The sequence below is a fragment of the Onychomys torridus genome, chromosome 9, assembly GCF_903995425.1.
Source record: "Onychomys torridus chromosome 9, mOncTor1.1, whole genome shotgun sequence".
Lineage (NCBI taxonomy): Eukaryota > Metazoa > Chordata > Mammalia > Rodentia > Cricetidae > Onychomys > Onychomys torridus.
The window spans coordinates 23388575-23409677 of NC_050451.1; the positions used below are offsets into that span (position 1 = coordinate 23388575).

General features: G+C 42.0%; 1 protein-coding gene across 2 annotated transcripts in view; it reads right to left on the reverse strand.

The window, feature by feature from the left end:
- The window catches only part of Ptprg (protein tyrosine phosphatase receptor type G), a 697305-nt gene that overhangs the window by 16346 nt on the left and 659856 nt on the right, over positions 1–21103 (reverse strand). For both annotated transcript variants that reach the window (XM_036200071.1, XM_036200070.1), the window contains 8 exons: positions 14049–14145; positions 8819–8901; positions 8498–8632; positions 7378–7512; positions 5484–5656; positions 3870–4005; positions 3208–3354; positions 781–874 (listed from right to left, as the gene is read on the reverse strand). In XM_036200071.1, coding sequence (XP_036055964.1) covers positions 781–874; positions 3208–3354; positions 3870–4005; positions 5484–5656; positions 7378–7512; positions 8498–8632; positions 8819–8901; positions 14049–14145 — 1000 coding nt within the window. The remainder of the gene's footprint in view (positions 1–780; positions 875–3207; positions 3355–3869; positions 4006–5483; positions 5657–7377; positions 7513–8497; positions 8633–8818; positions 8902–14048; positions 14146–21103) is intronic.

The window sequence follows — 21103 nt, forward strand, 5'->3', positions numbered from 1 at the left end:
GCAATTCTTCCTAGGATTTACTCGGTGAATGGCATGACTCTCTGGCTCCTTTCTAACACTGACACATTTAAGCAAGCTTAAGTGTTATCTGGTGAGGAGGGCATAAAATGAAAATGTCCCCGGGTACTCAGGACAGACACGGTAGCATAAAAATGGAACTGTAGGAAAGGCTTTCATAGCCTATTAGAGTATAAACGTGGAAACGTGTTGCAGATAACCTGACCCTGGTTTATTACATTTCTATAGTTTAACCAATGTACTGTACTTGTTTCTTCTCCTCCAACCCCCTAGTGTGCTTCTCTCCACAAAGGGTGTGGAGAGCAGTAACCCTTTTCAATAGAGATGTCCAATGATCAACAAATGCCTGTGTTTATAGGGTATACAAAATGTTCTCTGCTGTGTCCTCAGTTATGTATACAAAGGTCACTACAAACCAATAGGGCCTAGATCTCAATAGTTCATTTAATAATACAGTTCTAAATAATCTAATTGGTCCAGATTAATCTAAGACCCAAAGTCTTAATGCCACAGGTATAGTAGCTTTATCATCATTTTTCAAGTTGAAATATAGTTGCAATTTGAGGGAAATCAAAACCAGGTTTCATGTCAGATAGGTCAAGTAACTTGCTGATGTCCAAACCCCCTGCTTCTATCTGCCTCAAGTTGTTTTCACTGAAGAGACTCTACCATGTCTCTATGGATAACTGTGGTGTCCTTACACAATACATAAAATCTAGCTTAAAAATGTTCATCTACTGAACCACTATGTTAATGTCTCACCCGGTACAACAGAGGAGTTCCTGTTCTTCTCCTTGTTACACTCCTTCTGGGCACTGAAGCATTCCACATACTTTGCATTGCACTGTGTGATCAGCTGAAAATGAGCAGCATTTGGGGCATTATTCGAAGGTACAATCATTGGTGCCTGCTTGAAACGCTGCAAGAATGTCAATCACCAGCCAGACTATTAAGCAATAAAAATACTTTTGTACCCCCAAAAGAACACTCATGTTTTACTCGTGGCCCTTCTCTTGGTGGCTTGGCTGTGTCCTTGACTTGTGCTAAGGACCTCAGAGTCTGGACTGAAGGTACTGTGCATGAGGTATCTACTGAACTGTGGAGTTTTCTGTGTATGTCACTGCTATTGGGAATTTCGTATAATTCTTCAATAGCATGTAAGAGTCAAATCTATATTGCAATACTAATTTAATTAAGATCTAAGCATACCTCTTGAAGTCTGGACTGAGTCTGCACATTTCTGTTGACGGCAGGCTATTTATCTACAGCCCAGTAGTATTACTCTGCTTGTTTATGTGGCTAGGCTGAACCAGCTGCTTCTTGTGTTGTTTTCATGCTTTTCTAGTCTTTGACAGTTTCATACATGTCTATAATACATTTTGGTCACTTTCACCCCTGTGGCCCTCTTAATACTCTCCCAGTGCTGTCGAATCTTGTCTTCTTCACAACAAATCCCCTTATTTGTGTGTTTAATCAGTGTGACCTGCGTAAGTATAGACAACTCTCCAGTGACTACACCATGGAAGAAAATGTCAGTGCTGTGTGTACAGTACACAGTGTGGTCAGCTGAAATGACAGCAGGGATTCGATCTGCATGAAATGCTGGAGAATAATCTCTCCAGGTGCTTTCTTGCCACTGTCCTGTGCCTTAGAGGGTATTTTCATTTTTGAGTTTCTGCAAATGGCTGGTGCCTTAAAAGAGCCAGTTGCTGGCTTCTTTCCAAGTTTTAAAAAGGCCGGTTGTTCAGTTAGTTCTTTGAAAAGTATACATAAAGAAACACAGATCAAGAGGTAATGCCTGGGAGCAGCCTATCTGTCTGTCTGTATGTCATCTGTGTATCTTTAACACATATAAAGAGATATCTTGGGGACAGAAATCACAGTGTGATGGTAACTTTATATATCTTTTGTGCATGAAACAGTGACTTCGTGGTATGGAAATTCTCTTTATAACATCGTGTAGGTGATCAGAAAACTTTAGATTCTGAAGCATTTTTGATTTTAGATTTTTAATGTAGAGATGCTCTTATTATTCTCTGATTCTATTTTTGGCCTACATGTAAATAGTTTTTCATTTATGGACAAAATGAGGTGCATTTGTTCACTTTTTGTTTTCACATTCAAACTTTCCCTAAACTCTGAAATCTTCAAATATATCAGAAATGTAAAACAAAGGAAATTAAAAAAAAATTGGTATGTACTATTTTGTGATAACCCATTTTTCACTTTCAAAGCAATACACTGCCATCTAATTACCTCAAGTGATTTTACAATAGTTAGGCTGTTTAGAGGAGAACTGGAAATTTGAAATTGGTGCTATGATTGAACTCAGTAAAATTAATTTGTTTTTCATTTCATAGCAGTTGTTATAATTTGTCTGAATGTCTCGTTTCTTCAGCTGAGATTCCAATGAGAATTTCAGAGTCTAGGGCAAGTTTTTCCATGAAAACTTTAACTGCAATTAGCTTTCCATTGTGATATGGAGTGAGGAGATTACATGCAGAATGATGTGCACACATGAGGAGCTAAGAAAAAGGGAAGTGCTCAGTCACTGGGAAGGCAGTGTCTGGAAGTGACAGTTAATGACTGCAGTAGTCTTTGCCTCCAATTACTCCCAAGTCCTAACTACCACTAGCCTTCCTGTTCCATTAAAGTATGTTAAGCTTATCTCTACTACTTAGAAACTTTTTTTTTTTTTTTTTTTTTTTTTTAGTTTCCCAATTGCCTTCTGTATCAATTTTTCAAAGAAGTGCATTTTGATCACAATATGTACATAGTCACTCCCCACCCCACCTTTGTCTTTCTGATAAGTTCTCACTCTAAAGCACAGGCTGATCTTGAACTTGTGATTCTTCTGCCTCAGCCTGAGTGCTGGGATTACAGGCACATGCTACTACTCCTGGATCAAATAACCATCCTCAATGAAAGTATACTGAATATTTCTGAGGGAAAAAGCCCCCAGTATTTTGGGGGCTCAAAAACTGACTGACTAGTCAATGGGCTAGAGGATGGTGTCTACATCCAGTTAAGTCATCAACGGCTCCAAAGAAAATGGAGCACTATGCCACATCTACTTGATCAAAACTTCCCTTCACATTACAGCAATCATTTCAGCATCTCCATGAATATAAAGAAGACATGACCCCAAGTTAGGGCATTTTCTAATAAAGACACTGTCCAGAGCCTTACCTTGAACTGCTTTTCCAGCCGCGTCTTTCCTCCTACCCCCGGAATGAGGATGCTGTTAACATAGCTGTGCAGCTGACTAGAAGATACTTCAGTCTCCTTTCCAAGAATGGCTTCCAACAAGGCATCGTGAATGAAAATGTACTGCTCCTGAAAGGTTCCATGTGTAGCGGTCACTAAGGAGATAGCTACCCATTCATAAAGTTGACTTTCATCAACACTGCTCTAAACAAGGACCTATGGTGCATTTCTCAAGCATTTGTACCTAGATAGTGACCCCAATATTCACTTGCTGATCTGTTATAATTACTTTGGAACAGAGGCCTATGTTGAGTTTAGCTCTGTATTTCTCCACCATGTCTAGAGAAGGTGGTTTGGTAATAACCCAGAGCTACAAACACATGTTCAATGGAGGACTTAAGAACCAACTCTTCCCATGTGTTTGCCAGAGAGCATGCTTAACTCCCTGTGATCTGCAGCATGATTTGGTATGTAACGGATTCCTGAGTGTCTAGACATTAAGACAGTAATAGAAAGCTGTGGTCCAGAAAGAGAATTATCCTCAGGAATCTCAAGTACAAGCCCATATATTTCTTCAAGTTCTAAGGGAACGACTCTTTCTCCTTGCTTTAACCTGCTGGGCTGTCCCAACAGCCACTCCTCACCTCAGTCTGGACGAGGTAGTTGCGCTGTGTCCTGATATGCTTGAGGAACCCCAGGACATTGACTGTGCTTTTGTCTCTTATCTGCTGCAGCATGCTGTCCATTACGATGTAGGTGCCTGTCCTGCCCACACCAGCGCTGGAAGAGAAGGCAGCACTCAGCTAGTACTTTTAGCCATTGACCAAAAAAAAGGGGGGACAAGCTCACAACCTAAGAAATAGCCCATTTTCCAGATAGCCCACTAGAAGTGACATAGGCTCGTCATACATATAGCACCTGAACACTTCCCACCACCTAGTCTTGATGAAGAGCACAGAATGCCTTTGTACTCTAGGGTGATGAAGGAGACACAGCTGCCATCTTCTCGGCTTTCCCTGCAGCTCAAACCAAGGAATGGCACTGGAGGCACCTTGCAGCAGCCATTGTCACACCGGAATCGGTCAGCTGAGGCCTGGGCAGGGAGCTCCACCTCACACTTGGTTCTGTGGTTCTCTTTTTGACTCTGGAAACTTTGCTTTGACTAAAATCCCTTTTCTGTACAACTCTCTCAGCCTGCCTCTGCTTCGTGCAACTAAGAAGCCAACTAATGTTAGCAGTAGAAATTTCTATGATAGGGCATTTTCCTTTTAGTAAAGGAGAGTGCTATGCCTAGAAGATTTGGCTTCTTGTAGTTATTTTCTTAATTCCTATTTTAGAAGATATCTAAGATCTGACAGCTGCAGTATTGAATGGCAAGCTTATTTTGGCAGCACGCTTCCAGGAGGCTCCTCATTGAGCACAATACAGGCAGTCGGGCAGACTTATTTCCACTGGTAGTTGCAAAAATGGATTAGCAAAAAGGTAGAGTTCTCACAAGACTTTAAACATGGGCTGTATCTCAGCTTCTGTACATGTCCTGTTTTGTTAAAGCATATTATAAGAATTACCCCCACAGAAACGGTTAGACAATGCTGTGCAGCTGTGCATCATTACCTGCAGAAACTGGAACTGAGTAGTAATGTAGGGGGGTCATGAGTGCTCTCGGAAGTGAGACACACAGTAAAGACACTTACACAACCATCTGAGGTCCTCTTAGTTTGTTCACAGGAAATGTGATTTTTTTTCTAGAGTTTTTGTTCAGAGAAAATATGAACTTTTTAAAGAGTTTCTGTAAGAGGTAGTTTATGTAGCACATACAAGTTAGAAATTAAAAGAACCATTTTATACATGTCATAAATATTATTTAGAGGGTTCCCTCAGAAAATCTATTTAGAGAAAGGTTAGAATCTCTGCTATGGAACTCTCTCAGGCATGTTCCAATTTTCTTAGGCTGAGCCCACAATTTCCCTACAGTAGTAGGATCTTACCAAGATCGTCTCATAAAAACTGGATATTTAGTCAGAGTTTTTTTCCTCAAAGCTACAGATTTCTTCTTTTTTACTTTTTTTTTAGATGATGTTTTCATGTGACTGAAGTCCAGTTATTCATAACTGCACCAAGCTTACTCACCCCAGTGCTCAGAGAGGACATTGGCCACAGGAACCCTCTCTGTTGTTTGAGCACAGGCCGAGTTCACAGAGCTCAAACCCCTCAAATCCCTCAAACCCCGGCTTCATTCCCTCCGCACACTACCCTACCTGCAGTGCACCAGCACCGGGCCCATGTCTGGTATCCGGGCTGCTGATGACCTCCGCACAAAGGTCAGGACAGGGAGAGTGTATTCAGGAACTCCCATGTCAGGCCACTGTGTGTAGTGATACTGGATCACTGTTCTCTCGTTCTGACGACCCTTGGGGTTTCCCTTCTGGCCCTGCAGAGAAGTATAAAAGGAATCTTGAATGCCAAGAATAGTACAAAGCTGTCAGGAAACATGACCTTTGGTCTCAATCCCTAAGCTCTGGGGATAAATTATTTCCTGTTTGTGACCAGCTTTCAGGTGACCACATGGCAACATCCACCTCTCTCAGAAAAGAAGATTAAAATGGTCCCAAGAATGAACCTTTAACAACCCCAGGCTTTGGACTAGAATAATCCAAAGAGCCTTGAACTCTCCCACGAAGCCTGCTTTTCCTGACTTGCTGCTACCCAAGGGCGTGCTTCATTTTCATCTGCCATTTCTGTTTCTTCTCCACCGCTCAGTCTGAGCACAGGGGACCTTCCTGCCACACATTCTCCAAGAATCCAGGGAAAACTGGAAGTGTAAAGGAACCTGTGGCTCTCGAGCTCCGGCCAAGCCTCGTTTCTCTGTCACTCTCACAAGCGACTTGGACACAGTGGTTTCCACTTCAGAGCAAACTTTTTACAATCTCACTCACCCAAGTAGATGACTTGCTCTGCATTGGTCAAGCACGGAACACCCTGAGTTCCTACTGCTTTCTCTCACTGAGGGTCTTCAAAGAAGGGAAACGGCCTGCTTACAAGCTTGAAGGATGCCTAGGGGCTCTCTGAATTCTACAGTGATCGTCGATGGGCTCGGACCACCCAGAAGCTGAACAGTAAGGAACACATAGTGCTTCTGACTGAAAACAGCACAGCCGGTGCTGAACATGAGCACACCCAGGAAGGACTGCTCGTCCTGGGCTCTGGGTGAGCTTCAGAGCTGAGTGAATGTGGATTCTTCTAAGGCAAGCAACCCACACCACTTGACTACATCTCTGAGATGCCCATGAAGATCAAACAGCACTGCTTCAGACAAGTGTCAGACACAAGACTGTCACAACTGTGCTTTCGCACTGAGCTGCTATTTAGATTCCAAAATATTGCTGTGGTGACTCCTGTTGTGACGGGATTTGAGGGCGGAAAAAACAGATAACTTGAAAGCAGCATTTCCACACCATGATTCTCAGAATACTACTAGTTTGTAGAAAAAGATGCTATGGTAAAGTCCCATGACAAAACATGAACTTAAACACTGTGGTCCCTTGTGTTCACTGCCCATTTCTAAGAGGGGACAAATGTGGCAGCACTTTCTGTTCTTACTCAACAGCAGAACATGAGTTTTAAGTAGTTACAGTTGCAGGACTAGAAGTCCTTGGCCTAGTCTTTGGTAAACACTGCATTGAGGCCGACAGGAACCTGCAAAAAGCAAAGCCAGCAACCAGGTGCAACTGGACCTGCGGGGTCCTCCACCTCAGACAACAAATTCCAAGCCTGGTCTACGAGGTGAAAGGAGCCAGCCAGAGCACCTAGCAGCTCTCGTGTGCTTTGCCAATACCTTTCACATGATACACAGACATCAGGCAGAAAGAGGTGGAGGGCTGCAGAGTTAAGGACAGAGCCCTGGGTTGGCTTCCTAGCGCCGTATAAACCTGGTATGCTAGTACAAGCCTGTGTCCAGCACTCAGGAAGTGAGGATGGGAAGGCTAACTCAATGATCTCAGCTACACAGCCAGTGTGAGGTCAGTGTGAGCTACATTTTTTTTTTTGAGATCCTACCTAAAAAAAAAGAAAGAAAAGGGAGAACTGTCCTGAAGGCTTGGATTCGCCTGCACTGTGCAGTGTTCTGAACACAGCTCCCCAGTGTGCACACACCTTTTTCACTTTTGTATTTCTGACTGAAAAACGACGAACAGTATAGCAGGCATGTACTTTTGTGCTCTTCAGTGTGACAATAATGTTTCCATACTCCTCACTATTCTCCATTGGCCAATACTGATCACATTTTCTCTGCAAAAAGGAAAAAGTTGGAATTTTCAAACAGTATTAAGACACAGATATTATTATTATTATTATTATTATTATTATTATTATTATTATTACTAAAAAAGAAAGGTATGGGCAAAATGCTAAAAGGCTGGTGTGACCTCTGAAGTGGTTTATGACCTGGGATATGTTTGCCTAACATTATGGCCAATATTTATGATCAAGACACACACACACACACACACACACACACACACACACACACACACACACACACGAGAGAGAGAGAGAGAGAGAGAGAGAGAGAGAGAGAGAGAGAGAGAGAGAGAGAGAGAGAGAGAGAGAGAGAGAGAGAGAGACAGAGAGAGAGACAGAAAGACAGAGAGACAGAGACGACAGACAGAGAGAGCATGCTTAAGAGGGAATCTTGTACAAAATACAAGTAGAATGTGATACAGAATAATTTTAAGTACCATCTGGGCTGGGCTTAGAGAAGCCAGACTGGGAATCTCTGTGTTACAAGACCAGGTCACCACCAGCAAAACTGGACCCCATAGACAATGAATCTGAGACTTAGTCTTTATTTGAGCCTCAGTCAGCACCATCTCCACAAGCTGAAAGTGCAGCATATCCACTCTTCCTGATGGGCAACGGGGTCAGCCTCTGCTTTCCTTAGCATCTTTCTGATACATACATTTCCCAACTTCCACAGTTTCTGCTCTCTCTTACTCCTGTGCACTCTCCTTCTCATTAGCCTGTTTCTCACCTCAAATAGGAGCTTCTCTAAAACTTCCACACTAGAGGGTGCATTCATTTGTCTCACTGAACCCCTAAAACACACCTACGTTATTGTATTAGTTTGCACTTGTGATGCCTTAGCCCTTCAGAGAACACAGCAATCCCAATGGAGAGAGGTCTGTTCTTTACACCTGGACGCTGCCTTCCCTACAGCAGATACCGAATCCACTTTCAGTCACAAAGCGCAAAGAGTGAAGTGAGAGTCTCTTACCCTCCCCTTCTCCACAAGGTTTGTAATCATAATGATGATGCCTGTATTCTGTTCCCAGATCATCCTCCAGAAATCTTCAAATGTCGACTTTAAAGGTCCCTGGGTGGCAATGTAGGCTTTTGCTCTGTTGTAACCCTTCAAAGACAACACGGCACAAAGTGAGATGGAAGTGGTTTTACAGAGACCAGTTAATAATTCAAGTACCTTCCACACGGAGCAGGCCATGTTTTTAGTGACATTTCTGTGTAGTGCTAGAACACACCCACACCTCTGTCATGTCCTCAATTTCCTGGAACAAGCGTAAGAAGCTTTCTTACTCACATCGACATAGTTTGCATTGATGTAGTCGCTGTGCTTAGAGTCTTTCCCTGGTAAAGGTCTCAACTTCACCCTACTGTGATCATCTACAGAGAATAAAAGACAAAACAAAGTGGAGAATTAAAACAGCAACAACTGGCTGCATCCTTAACACAAGGCAATGTGCTGAGCAGATACTGAGTACAGATTCAATGCCATCCAACACAGGGCTGCTGCTATCTCAGAGAGGAGCACAAAGCACAGCCTTTACTAGTTCTTATAAAACTGCTAGAAATTTACAATACTCCCAAATTTCATTTTTCTATTTCAAAAGCAAACTCAAGGGCCTTTGATTATCTATTCCTCCATCCTCTTCCTAGTGAGAGAGAGAGAGAGGGGGGGGGGAGACAGAGAGGGAGACAGAGAGGGAGAAAGGGAGAGAGAGGGAGAGAGGGAGAGAGGGGGAGAGAGAGAGAGACAGAGAGACAGAGAGGGAGAGAGAGAGGGAGAGAGGGAGAAAGAGACAGAGAGGGAGAGAGGGAGAGAGAGAGAGAGGGAGAGAGAGAGAGGGAGAGAGGGAGAGAGAGAGGGAGGGAGGGAGAGAGAGGGGGGAATACACATGAACAAGAACACAGGAACTCATGAGGTTGTGTGGGTAAGGAAGTTTGGAATATTTGGGAAAGAAAAAAAATATGATCAAAATATATTATATGAAAAAAAGTTGAAACAATGTTTTTATAAAGTGACTTTCTATGAAGTTCATAATGTGTGTAGAGTGTTTCACTGCTCTGTAAGGATGGATTCTAGCCATCTTTCCAGAACCAAGGGATTGAAAAGAACAAGAACTTTCCCTATACCATGATTCTGGCACATTCAGGATCTAATCTTACTGGTTTCTGTGACAATTCTTCAGTGTTCTTTGCTATACTGAGTCATGAACAAAGGGGCAGATGAATGTGACAGGCAATATGCACAGAATATGACTGGCTAAACCCCAAAACCCAACTCTCTGAACTTGTGAAGCAGAGGTGATGGTCTTCCAGCAAAATACTTCCAGCTGGGCATGGTGGCCCTCAGGAGGCAGAAGCAGGCGGATCCTTGTGAGTTTGAGACCAGCCTGGTCTACACAGCAAGTTCTAAGCCAGACAGGGCTACACAAAGGGACCCTGTCTAAACAAACAACACGATTCCTATATGCATCATACAAATGCTGCATTGATTTTCTGCCCCATTTTGCCACCTACTTTCTGATTGCTGCATGTAGAGGGTGACATCATGTGTGCCCTTGCCTGACTCATACGGTAAAAGGCTATGTCTACAGACAAAGGCTCCCATTCAAAGGATGGTGACCCTTGACTAGGTCAACCAACAAATACTGTTAAATTGACCCATGCAGAGAATAGAAGAGAAAGAAAAGACTTTTTTTTTGGCACCATTTCACCTCCTCTTTACTCCTTCATATAAATGAAATTAATAGTCCTACTCAAAACAAATTGGTCTTTTAGAAATTAGGACAAATGAAACTATCTCTATTGATATGATCAAATATATATAAGCCCAAAGAGGTTCACAAAAATAATCTTTTAGAATAAATGGGTCTAACAGGACTACACAAAAATATAATCAATATATAAAAATTGACTGTACTTTATACTAAAATTTTCATTTGCAACAAGCATCAAAAAAAAATAAATAAATAAACGGGGTGGGCAGAGAAATGGCTCAGTGGTTGACAGCACTTACCGGTCTTTTTTTTTTTTTTTTTTTTTTTTTTTTTGGTTTTTCGAGACAGGGTTTCTCTAAGTAGCTTTGGCACCTTTCCTGGAACTCAGACTGTAGCCCAGGCTGGTCCTGAACTTACAGAGATTCGCCTGCCTCTGCCTCCCGTGTGCTGGGATTAGAGGTGAGCCCCACCATCTCCCAGCTCACTTACTGCTCTTGTGGAGGACTGGGGTTCCATCCCTAGTACCTGTAAGGTGGCTAACAACTATCTGTGACTCCAGTTCCAAGGGGATCTGATGCCCTCTTCTGGCCTCTGTGAGCACTGCATGCACATGGTTCATCCACGCATGCATGCAAACAACCATAGTCATATAAATAAATCAACCTCAAAAAAAAAAAAAAAAAAAAAAGGCCCAACACAATAAAACAGGAATACATTTCACAAAGGAAGCAAAAGTTTGTGCAATGCCAGTGTAAACCACAGTAGAAAGAGACAAGAAGGCCCAGGTGGAAAGACATCTACCTTTGCAGCCCCAAGACAATACTAAAATGGCAATGGTTCCCAAGTTCATCTCATGTTCAGTACAATCCTCATCGGAATCCTTGCTCCATATCATGTAGTAGGAATCCAGTTGATGCGAAAATTCTTATGAAAATGCAGGGGGCTGAGACAGCCTGACCAGGAGAACCTTAGATTCCAATTTCAAACTTTGCCACGAAGCTGCCAATAATTACGGCAGTGCAGTTCTGGCAACAGATCTACCACAGACATCACCAGAAATGGAATCCAGGACCCAGAAGCAGCTCATTACCTTACAGTGTGATGGGGAGACAGCCTCAGATCTTAAGCCACAGGACAAGTAGATATCCACATGTAACAGAGTGAAGACTAGCTCCTACTTCAGAACACATAAAAATGTCATCAAAATGGATCAAAGACCTAAACAGGAATGCTGACTGTGGTGGGCATTATGTTCCCTGAAATATCGTGTGTTCCCCGAAATAAACATATCTGGGGTCAGAGGACAGACAGCCACTAGAACAAAGCCAAAAATGGTGGCTAGAAAATGGGAAGACTAAGCCATAACAGAAGCTGGGCAGTGGTGGTGCACACCTTTAATCCCAGCACTTGGGAGGCAGAGCTAGCCGGATCTCTGAGTTCAAGGCCACTTTAGAAACAGCTAAGCACGGTGACCCACGCCTTTAATCCAGAAACCCAACCTTTAATCCCAGGGAGTGGGGGCAGAAAGAGAAAGGTATATAAGGTGTGAGGACCAGGAAGTAAAGGAGTAAAGCATGTAGTTAGTTAAGCATTTGGTTGGTTAAGCATTCAGGCTTTGGAGCAACACAGTTCAGCTGAGATTCATGTGGAGGAGGACTCAGAAGCTTCCAGCCTGAGGAAACAGGATCACCTGAGGAACTAGCAAGGTGAGAAAACTGTGGCTTGTTCTGCTTCTCTGATCTTCCAGAATTCACCCCAATAACTGGCCTTGGATTTGATTTCATTAATAAGACCTTTTAAGATTCCTATTACAGCTGACACCATAAAACTTTAAAGACAACAACACAGGAGTAAACTTGGTATGGCCTTCCTTTCTAAGAACATCACCACCACCACCAAAACACAGGTTAAGTTGAAAATTGACAGATTTTAAAGGATATCATTAAGAAAAAGTGGAAGAAGGAAAGATAAGAGATTTTCCCAAAGAAGATACACAGATGGCCAAGGAGCACGTGAAACGTACTGAGCCTCCTGACCACTCAGGCAACCACTAGAAAACTGTGCATCGGTGCTTCATCTCAGGCCTTCAGAAGACTCCCTCCACAAAACAAAATAGGATACTTCTATAAAAATGTGGAGCCACCAAACCTCTCCTTCACTGCCGGGGAGAATGGAGCTCAGCACAGCCACTTTGGAAGAAGCCTGTCAGCTCTCCTAAATGTTGAACACGGGCTCATCTATAAGCCAGCAACTCCACTTCTAAGTATGCACCCAAGAAAGTAGAAAACAGAAAGCCTTGTCTGTGAATGTTTCCAATAGCATTATTCTTAATAGATCCAAGTTGATTAAACCCAAACATCTATCAAATGGTGAATGGATAATCAAAATATCATGTATGTATGCTATGGAGTATTAAAAGTGAATGGATTCACTGATACATAGTACAATATGGAGGAACTCTAAAAAGATGCTAAGTGGGAGATGCCAGACACAGAGGATTCACATGTATGATTCCATCCACAGGGACTGTCCAGAAAATCCAAATCCTGAGAGGTAGAAAGTAGTAACTAATTTCAGGGGAGAGGGGGGTCAGTTAACAGCCATTGAGTTTCTTGTTGCTAGAAATACGAGAAAATTAGACTGTGGTTATGACATCATCCCTGAATATACCCACTGAACTGTACATTTTAAATGGCACATAGATATGGTGACATTTTATCTGTGCTCTAGTAAATAAAACTTATCTGGGGATCAGAGGACAGAGACAGCCACTAGATTAGACATAGAGGCCAAGCAGTGGTGGCACACACCTTTAATCCTATCACTCAGGAGGCAGAGATCCATCCAGATCTCTGTGAGTTCATGGCTACACTGGGAACAGAACCAGACATGGTGGCACACTCCTTTCATCCCAGGACTTGAGATCTCATGTCTTGCTTGGGAAAGACACATGCCTTTAACCCCAGGAGGTGATGGCAGGAAGCAGAAAGGTATATAGGTGTGAGGCCCAGGAACTAGAGGCTTTTAAGCTTTTAGGCTTTTTAGCAGTAATTTAGCTGAGATCCATTTGGATGAAGACTCAGAAGCTTCCAGTCTGAGGAATTGTGGAAACAGAACTGGATGAGAAGTTGTCCAGGTGAGGTGAGGAAGCTGTAGCTTGTTATGCTTCTCTGATCTTCCAGAATTCACCCTAATACCTGGCTCCCAGGATTTTTATTAATAAGACCCTTTAAGATTCGAGTTACACATAGATGATCTCATTAACATTTTATTAAAAATCTTTATAGCAGTGTTCAAACTTTAAGTCTTCCAATCTAAAGTCCTCAGATAAACTATTCTGTGAAATGTGATCTTTATTATAGTATGTGTTAGCCATGAAATTGGTCCCTCCATTTTTCAAAGTACATACCCATGTAGTTATAATTTTAAACTGTTTTAAAGTTGGGCTTATTTTACTCAGTTTTCCAAATTTGTATTAAAAAGACTTTCCTCTCACTGGTTAAAAACAATGTCAAGATAGTCATATTACATTCATATTTTAGCTCCCAAGACCTGATGTGACATCACCTCCTGTGAAAATACAAAAGCCCAGAACAGTTTCTCTTAGTCATTTTATTCATCTCTCTGAGTTTTGACAGTTCAAAGAAAGACCACAGGGGCAAAAAATGCCCCACATTGCATATACCTTGTGATATATTAGTTTTCAAGTACCAGCCTTTTTTGGTATTCTGGCTCTCACTGTTTGGCTTTTATGTAGCATGAAGATTTTATTTTCTCATAGTTGAAGATTATTTAAAGCTTATTACTCACATGCTAAAATGTTGATGTATCTGTTTTTGTGCTTGTTATCTGGATGATTGGAATGTTCTGCAGTGATGTTCATATCAGCTGTACAGCGCTGGACTTCCTAAAAGAGAAAACCAACAAGGTGTTAGACACACTAGAAACTAAAAGGAACTGCCATCATGTATCATGCTGTTCTGTCAGCACAGGCTACATGCATGATAGTGGCCTTCTAAGATCACACTGTCAATAATTCTTATTGCCTAGTGACAGGGAAGCTATAGGACATTTTAGCATACACTTTTTTGCTGAAACACAATGGAATAAATAGACCTAGAGTGCAGCCAGTCCTATAAAGCACATTACAGAGGACAAAGTTAATATCACCACTTTACAGTGCCCCTGCACTTCATTAAGCAAAACTGTAAAGCAGTCTGTCCTTTCATACAAAAAACGACCTCAATACTCTTGCTTCCTGTGTATCTTGACTATACCATGAGGTCATTGAATGAATGGCCTAGTCGAAGTTTGTCTAAGTTCACTTTATGGCATTTGTATTAGGATGAAACCACCCAATGGTTCTTTTTATCTGAACTCATCTTACATGGTATGACCCTCCCCTCCTCTACACACAGATACAGCTACCTGCTCAGTCCCTACCAGTGCTGTTATGTCCTCGAACTCAATCAGATCTGAGGACTGCTATAATCATAACAGGCATATGAATAATATGAATTAGGTATGGCTTCAGTCTTTGCTAATTTGTCATTCATCTACTTTATTCCAAGTTTTGACCTGCTGTTGGAGTGGTACAAAACAATCTCTTTTGGAGTTCTGAGACACAAAATAATATCTCTTTTTAAATAAATCACAGTCTACAAGGAAAAAAAAAAGACTGTTAGCCAAATGTGATCAACAGAGAAGAGGCCTGAAAAAAATATGGGAACAAAAATAGAGGAACTGAGCAAGGCTTAAAATAGGACATAACGATTCACTTGAGTCTCAAAGGATACACAGGACAATACATTAGGATTTGAAATGTGCTTGTGGGCTGCATGGCCTTGGTTCATAGTCAGAACCCTCCACACTAAAGAGCCTGCCGGACATGACAGTTGTGTTTAGCCAACTAATTATCTTGACTGGCTCAGATACTGGTCCTGATTAAGTGTTGGCGGACTCTAGTTTTAGTCCACTGAACTTTCACTAGAGAAACAGCAGTATCAGAAGCAGCTCTGCACCACTGCTCAGCCCCAGATATAAACCTCATCTATTAGCTCAATATGAGGCCACTGAAAAGCGGAACGCTTCTACCCTGGATGCGTCACACACACAAAGAAATACTGAGGCTAGCTAGTAAAGGAAGCCATTAGCAGTGCGGAGCTGCTACTAAGAGGGGTAAAGGCACAAGACTATTGGGGATGTTTACATGGGACAGATTATTTTGTTCCACAAAGCAGCTGCGTGACATTTACGAATGTTTCTACAGCAGTTACGTTGAGGACTGTGAACACAGGAAACTGACTGTCTCATATAACCTCAGAGTACTTCCTAGCAAGGAGTCCCTTCTCCACAAAGAAGAATTCCATAGTAAAATAACGTAAGGGATAAAAATGAGGGTTATGATCTGTTCATATACTGAGTCTCCAATGCTGGGAAGCTCATATTTATTTTTTCATAACTGAAGATCTTCCCAGCTGTCCCTGAAGAAAAGGCCCTAAAGGCATCAACCTGATCCACATCTTCCAGAGAAAGTGTTCGATGACCCTCACCTGTTTCCTACCCTACCATGTGTGATAAATTCTGCTATCTCCTGTTCTAGTTTATGACTCAATTTTGCAAACAGTACTTTCAAGGGCTGTAAGGCTGTCTTTGGCTCTTTTCTCTAAAATGAAAAAAAAAAAAAAAGTGTGAGCACATGATTATGAGTCTGCTATCTTGACAATGGTAAGAACATGGTAGTGCTGATCATAGTTGGGTATTGGGACCTGTCTTTTGGAATTGCCTTAAAGGTATGAAGCCAGTTTAAGGCAAAACATTTCACAAATGGTTCTGTATCCTAATAGCATCAATTCACTCTATACACGAATCCTAACTACAAGTCAACACTCTGTTACTCCTGAGTAAAAGCCATCCTTTCTGGCAGGTACTGAGATGATCAAATTTTTATACTGAGAAATTTTAGCCTTGAGTTCTTTAGTTTGAGATTCATTTCATCTGTTGACTTTTTTCTCTCTCCTACTATATGATCTGACTACCAGAGCCATGGACTGAGGCTGGGCTTTAGCTACAATATAATGACTAGGACTGCTTATGTAAAGCAGTCATTCAAGACAGCCAATCAAATCCTTTTGTTACCTAAAACCCATGGTCTGATGTGTTGCCTCCATTCCATGTTTCCAATTACATGAAATGACATAAAACAAAGGAAAGCCATAAGTAATGCTAAATCTGTTTTATTAGAATTTATGGGGTCTGGCTAAGGTTTTTGTCTTGTGGATAATAATGTCATCTGTAAGTCCTTGCAATGTGGCTTGGCTCATTTAGATGCTGAATGATCTTTTTCTCTACCAGAACTGACATTTCAAAGTTAATGTGATTTTAATAGGTGTTAGAGCCTTTTAATGTGACCCTAGCTGATGGTGTATACATAGGAAATTTACCTATTTAGCACTTAGATGAGAAGTTTAAGTTTGTTTGTATTTTACTGTCTATATAGTAAATCTAGAATTCTAAAAGTGGATATTCTGATATTGACAGGCATACAACCACAGGGGAGGGCCAAGAGAAGATAAGAGGCTTAAAAGAAAAAAAAATTAGTTAAAAATAAAACATGAAAATATTAACATTTGGTATCACTAGAATTCTTGGCAGATATAATAGGCCGACTCTCCTGCTTGGAGAGCATGGGAACATCTGTAGAGCATGGGCAGGCCTGCCAGCCTACCTTTCTGTGGCACCATTTAAATGAATACTATCCACACATCTGTCAAACTACACAACAAAGAACCCTGGGAGAAAATATTTGGACCTGGTGTGTCAAGAGGACTAATCTACAGACAATGAGATGCATTAGACCATGACTAGTCCAGAGCTGGTACAATGTCCAACAGAGTTGGTCTTCAACAGAGTTGGTCTTCAACAGAGATGTGTTATGGTGTGCCTTCCTTCTTCCGCCATCTTGGACTTGGCCATTCATCTGACTTTCTTTCCATGCATTGCTGTGCAGGACTCCCTTATGCAAGAACTTTTAGGTGGATTCCAAATGACTCTGCCAACATTTCAGGGTCTTATCTTCTACCAGAGCTTGTTCTAATCTTAGCCTTAAATCCGTGCTTTTCAGAAAGGAGGCATATTTCCCTGTCCTAGACCTTACTGCCCTTTATCTCTCCACTCCCACAGTCTAAACCCACGGTCTTTGCTCCAAGTAGCTGCCCTTCTCCACTGTTCCACAGCTCGTCTGTGACAGAATCCTCTTTCAGGCAGAAGTCTATGAAACTCCTCCTTTACAAAAGGCCCTAATTAAACAGCTCTTTTCTTGATAACAAGAACTTCAAATACATTTGCTCAGTCTGCCACAAGCTCAGAAGCTCTTCAGGGTCATTTCTGGCATCCTCTGGTAGTCACTGTGCAGCAGTACATCTCCTTCTGGGGGCTTTCCTGTTCCACATTACCAAAGCACTCACCAAAGTCTCCCAAACAATGGGGCCACTAGTCCCTCTGCGTGGGGCTCAGGTGGACAAAGCTTTGTGCTCTTAATTTAAGATGAACAACCAGCAGCCCACATTTAGCTCAGTAGTTAATTGGAGGAGAGGTCATCCCCCAAAGGACTATGTCAAGGGCCATGGAACTCTGGCTTCATCTCTGTCAGCCTTTCAACTTCTGATCCTCCAACCCCCATGTTCATGGAGCATTGTAGCCTTCTCCTCAATGTGCCAGTACTGTACTTTAGGAAGCCTTCTGCATTATGATTCTGGGGGCAGGAAAAGGGGCTTCTAATATTTAAAAAAAAAATAATCAGCCACTCTGGGAAGCCACTGTCATTCAGGAAGCCAGAGGACTGGAACCAGGAAACACTAGTCTAAAATGAGAACCGATATGTTTGCCACTGGCTGCAGAACCGTTGAGAGGCACAATGCCACCAGCTTTGCAGACTATTCACAATTTATCCGACAAAGACAAAACACTGTTTTTCAGCATCACCTTTAGACAAAAACTCAGACTCAAAATCACTCCTCCAGTAGGCTGTTCCCCTTCCCCCTTAAGCAACAGAATTCTTAAAATATTACAGTCACTCACTCATTTTTTTAATCCCAAGACTGAAAAGCAAACGGGGCGAGGAGAATCGTCACTGGGATGGATACCCAGTGACAACCTATACCGTTGCAAAGCACCGATTTTGTTTGACCTTACTTCCTAGTTCAACCAGACTGAGCTCTTTCAGGAAGGGATTCTAATTCATCTTTGTATGGAGAGAGACTAGTCGATACTATTTATTTTACCTTGTCTCACTAACTACAAGCTTAAGTAGTATTCTCGAGAAGACAGTGATTTGATTAACTTTAGGCTTCTGCTCAGGTGTTGAGTAAGATTTCTGTAAGCCACATTTGGGGCTAAAAAGGCTGTATAATAGAAAGACCATGTAATACTCACCTACTATGTGTAGGAGCGGGCCCCTTAACACCCTCATTGTATTTTATTTTATTTTTTGCCAAGGTACAGATGCATGGCAGTAAAGAGCAAACCTGTTTATTCTTCTTGACTCCAGCTCATTACCAGACACTACTTCCAGGAGTCTGGAAGGCACTGGCGTTAACCATAGGGCATGGAGTTTGACAGTACTGGTCGCAAGCTCTCCTGCTATGTTTCAAGCCTTGGCCACCTAATATCTTGGTTTTCTTATGGATAAAGTTTCCTCAACTTTAAAGTGAGGTCAGTGAGAAATGAGATCAAACAGAGGAGTGATGTAATCCACTGTGCTAAGTGCTGGCCATGGTTATTCCACACAAGTGGGTGGAAATCTGTGGAGGAGCATACTACTCTCTAACACTAAGAGAGGGTTTAATTCAATTATTTAATTACTATTGACACTACATAAGATCTCCTTTCCTGCCCTTTCTCCCATGGCCAGCTACTATCTCTGCTTACTAAATAGCTTTACTTTCTCACATGGCATGATACTACCTTGCTCTTTTAGTAAGGTTACCAAAAAGGAATAATGCTTTTGTTTAAAAATACTTCAAAGTTTTGCTCAATTTTAGAGGCCACAGTATATTGGTGAGTTCCTGCTCTGTCACATTTCCCCCTTTATGTTGCTGCTTTACTGTTTTTTCAGAATTCTTCCAATCTGAAGTAGCTCCAGCTTCCAGTTCTCCCCAGGAGGAGCCAAGAGACGGTAACAGAAGCAGAGTGGTTGCTCCTACTCAGCTTCCCCATCCCTCCCATCAACTACCAGCCCACGGTACTGATGCTGTGAAGTTCAGTGGAGGCCATTAAACTGTATTAATATTTTTAGGATAGAAACAGGACACAAATAAATGCCAGGCTTTGTTCACAGGCATGATTTTGATACAGCAAAGCCCATCTTTAAGTCAGATCAAGTATACAGAGGTGTAGCTGATTATTTTGAATAATTAAATGGTGTCAAAACCAGCTGTGATGAATAGCACTGGGGTCTCACATCATAAATAATTGAGAAACCAGAGATGCATTTGATCATCCTGATCCAATTCTGTTCTCTAGAGGATAGCTGTTTGTCTTGAATACCATCAACATGGTTAAATGCCTCAATATTCTTGCTCAGTCATCCAGCCAACAGTCAATTGAACTAAATCACTTTAACGCCACACACATTTGCTGTCCTCATGAATACAAAATGTTTGACTTAAGCCATGTTCTTTGTCATGGAATAGGCACCTTTTGGGGCCCGCATACAAGGGCAGCAGTAAATACTTGACAAGCTTTTGTTCATTTTCACAAAATGTAAGTTCTTTCTCTCTACTTTTCTCAATAAAAACCCAAACCCAAACCAAACCACAAGACAAAATGAAACAAACACATTGTAAAACTAACAACAAAATCCTCAGAGAAAGATTTAACTTGAGATGTCAGTATAATTGCCTTTCTGATGACCTTTGGGGATTCCAAATTTGCATAGAGACAGGGGTTCTGGTCCCATTTTTCTCATTGTTCATGCAAGATAATTGCACCTCAGAGCTGTATGTGTCCATCATGGTCCCCAAGTGCTTCCTTCCCATTACTGTATTTGAGCCACATAACCAATTGTGTGAAGAGGCAGTCAAGAAATGGAAAGAGAAAGAAACCCACTCACCCCTACAGCTAGAAGACAGCTGAGCTGCCATGAAAGCATGCCCTGCTCCACACAGTCCCTGCTGCCAGGGATGCGCCTCAGTGACGAAAAGGGCAGTCTGTTTAATGGCTCCTCATTGACACCCTGTCACTGCTGAACTGGCACGGAACCCAGAGCTGGCAGAATGGGACGCACCACTTCTCTACCTTGTTCCCTACACACCAGCTCTTAAAATCAGAAGGCTGTGTTAACCCACGTCTCCTCACCAAGGATTAACACACACGCAAACAACAACAGTCAATTAATAATTAATGCAGCATTTTTGTAGATGTTTATTTCTTAATCTAACAACTTTATAATGTGGGTGACATTAGCACATCTTTTTAAGGATGAGGAAACTGGGGATCAGAGATGAAGCGAATGGCCTTATGAAGCTCACTTCTGGCAGAGCCAGCACTTTCTCGGATGCCAAGCCTCCTGTCTCTACTATACCATGAGCATCCCAGAACTGACATGGAATCAGGGAGCCCGGCAGTGTGACTGTGCTCCCACTTAGGAGTAAGATGAAGAACCAGAAACACTATCCCCATTAACTGTGCTCTTCTTAACCACTGCATCTACCCTTCCACAGATGTGCACACGCAAGACAGGCGAAATGACCCCTCTACAATGGATTCAGAAAGTGTTTATGAAAACCATCAATGAAAAGAGAAAGACATCTCTGGTTGGCAGAGTTCTTGTTCTGATATGCTTAGAATAAACGCAGTCCACACTG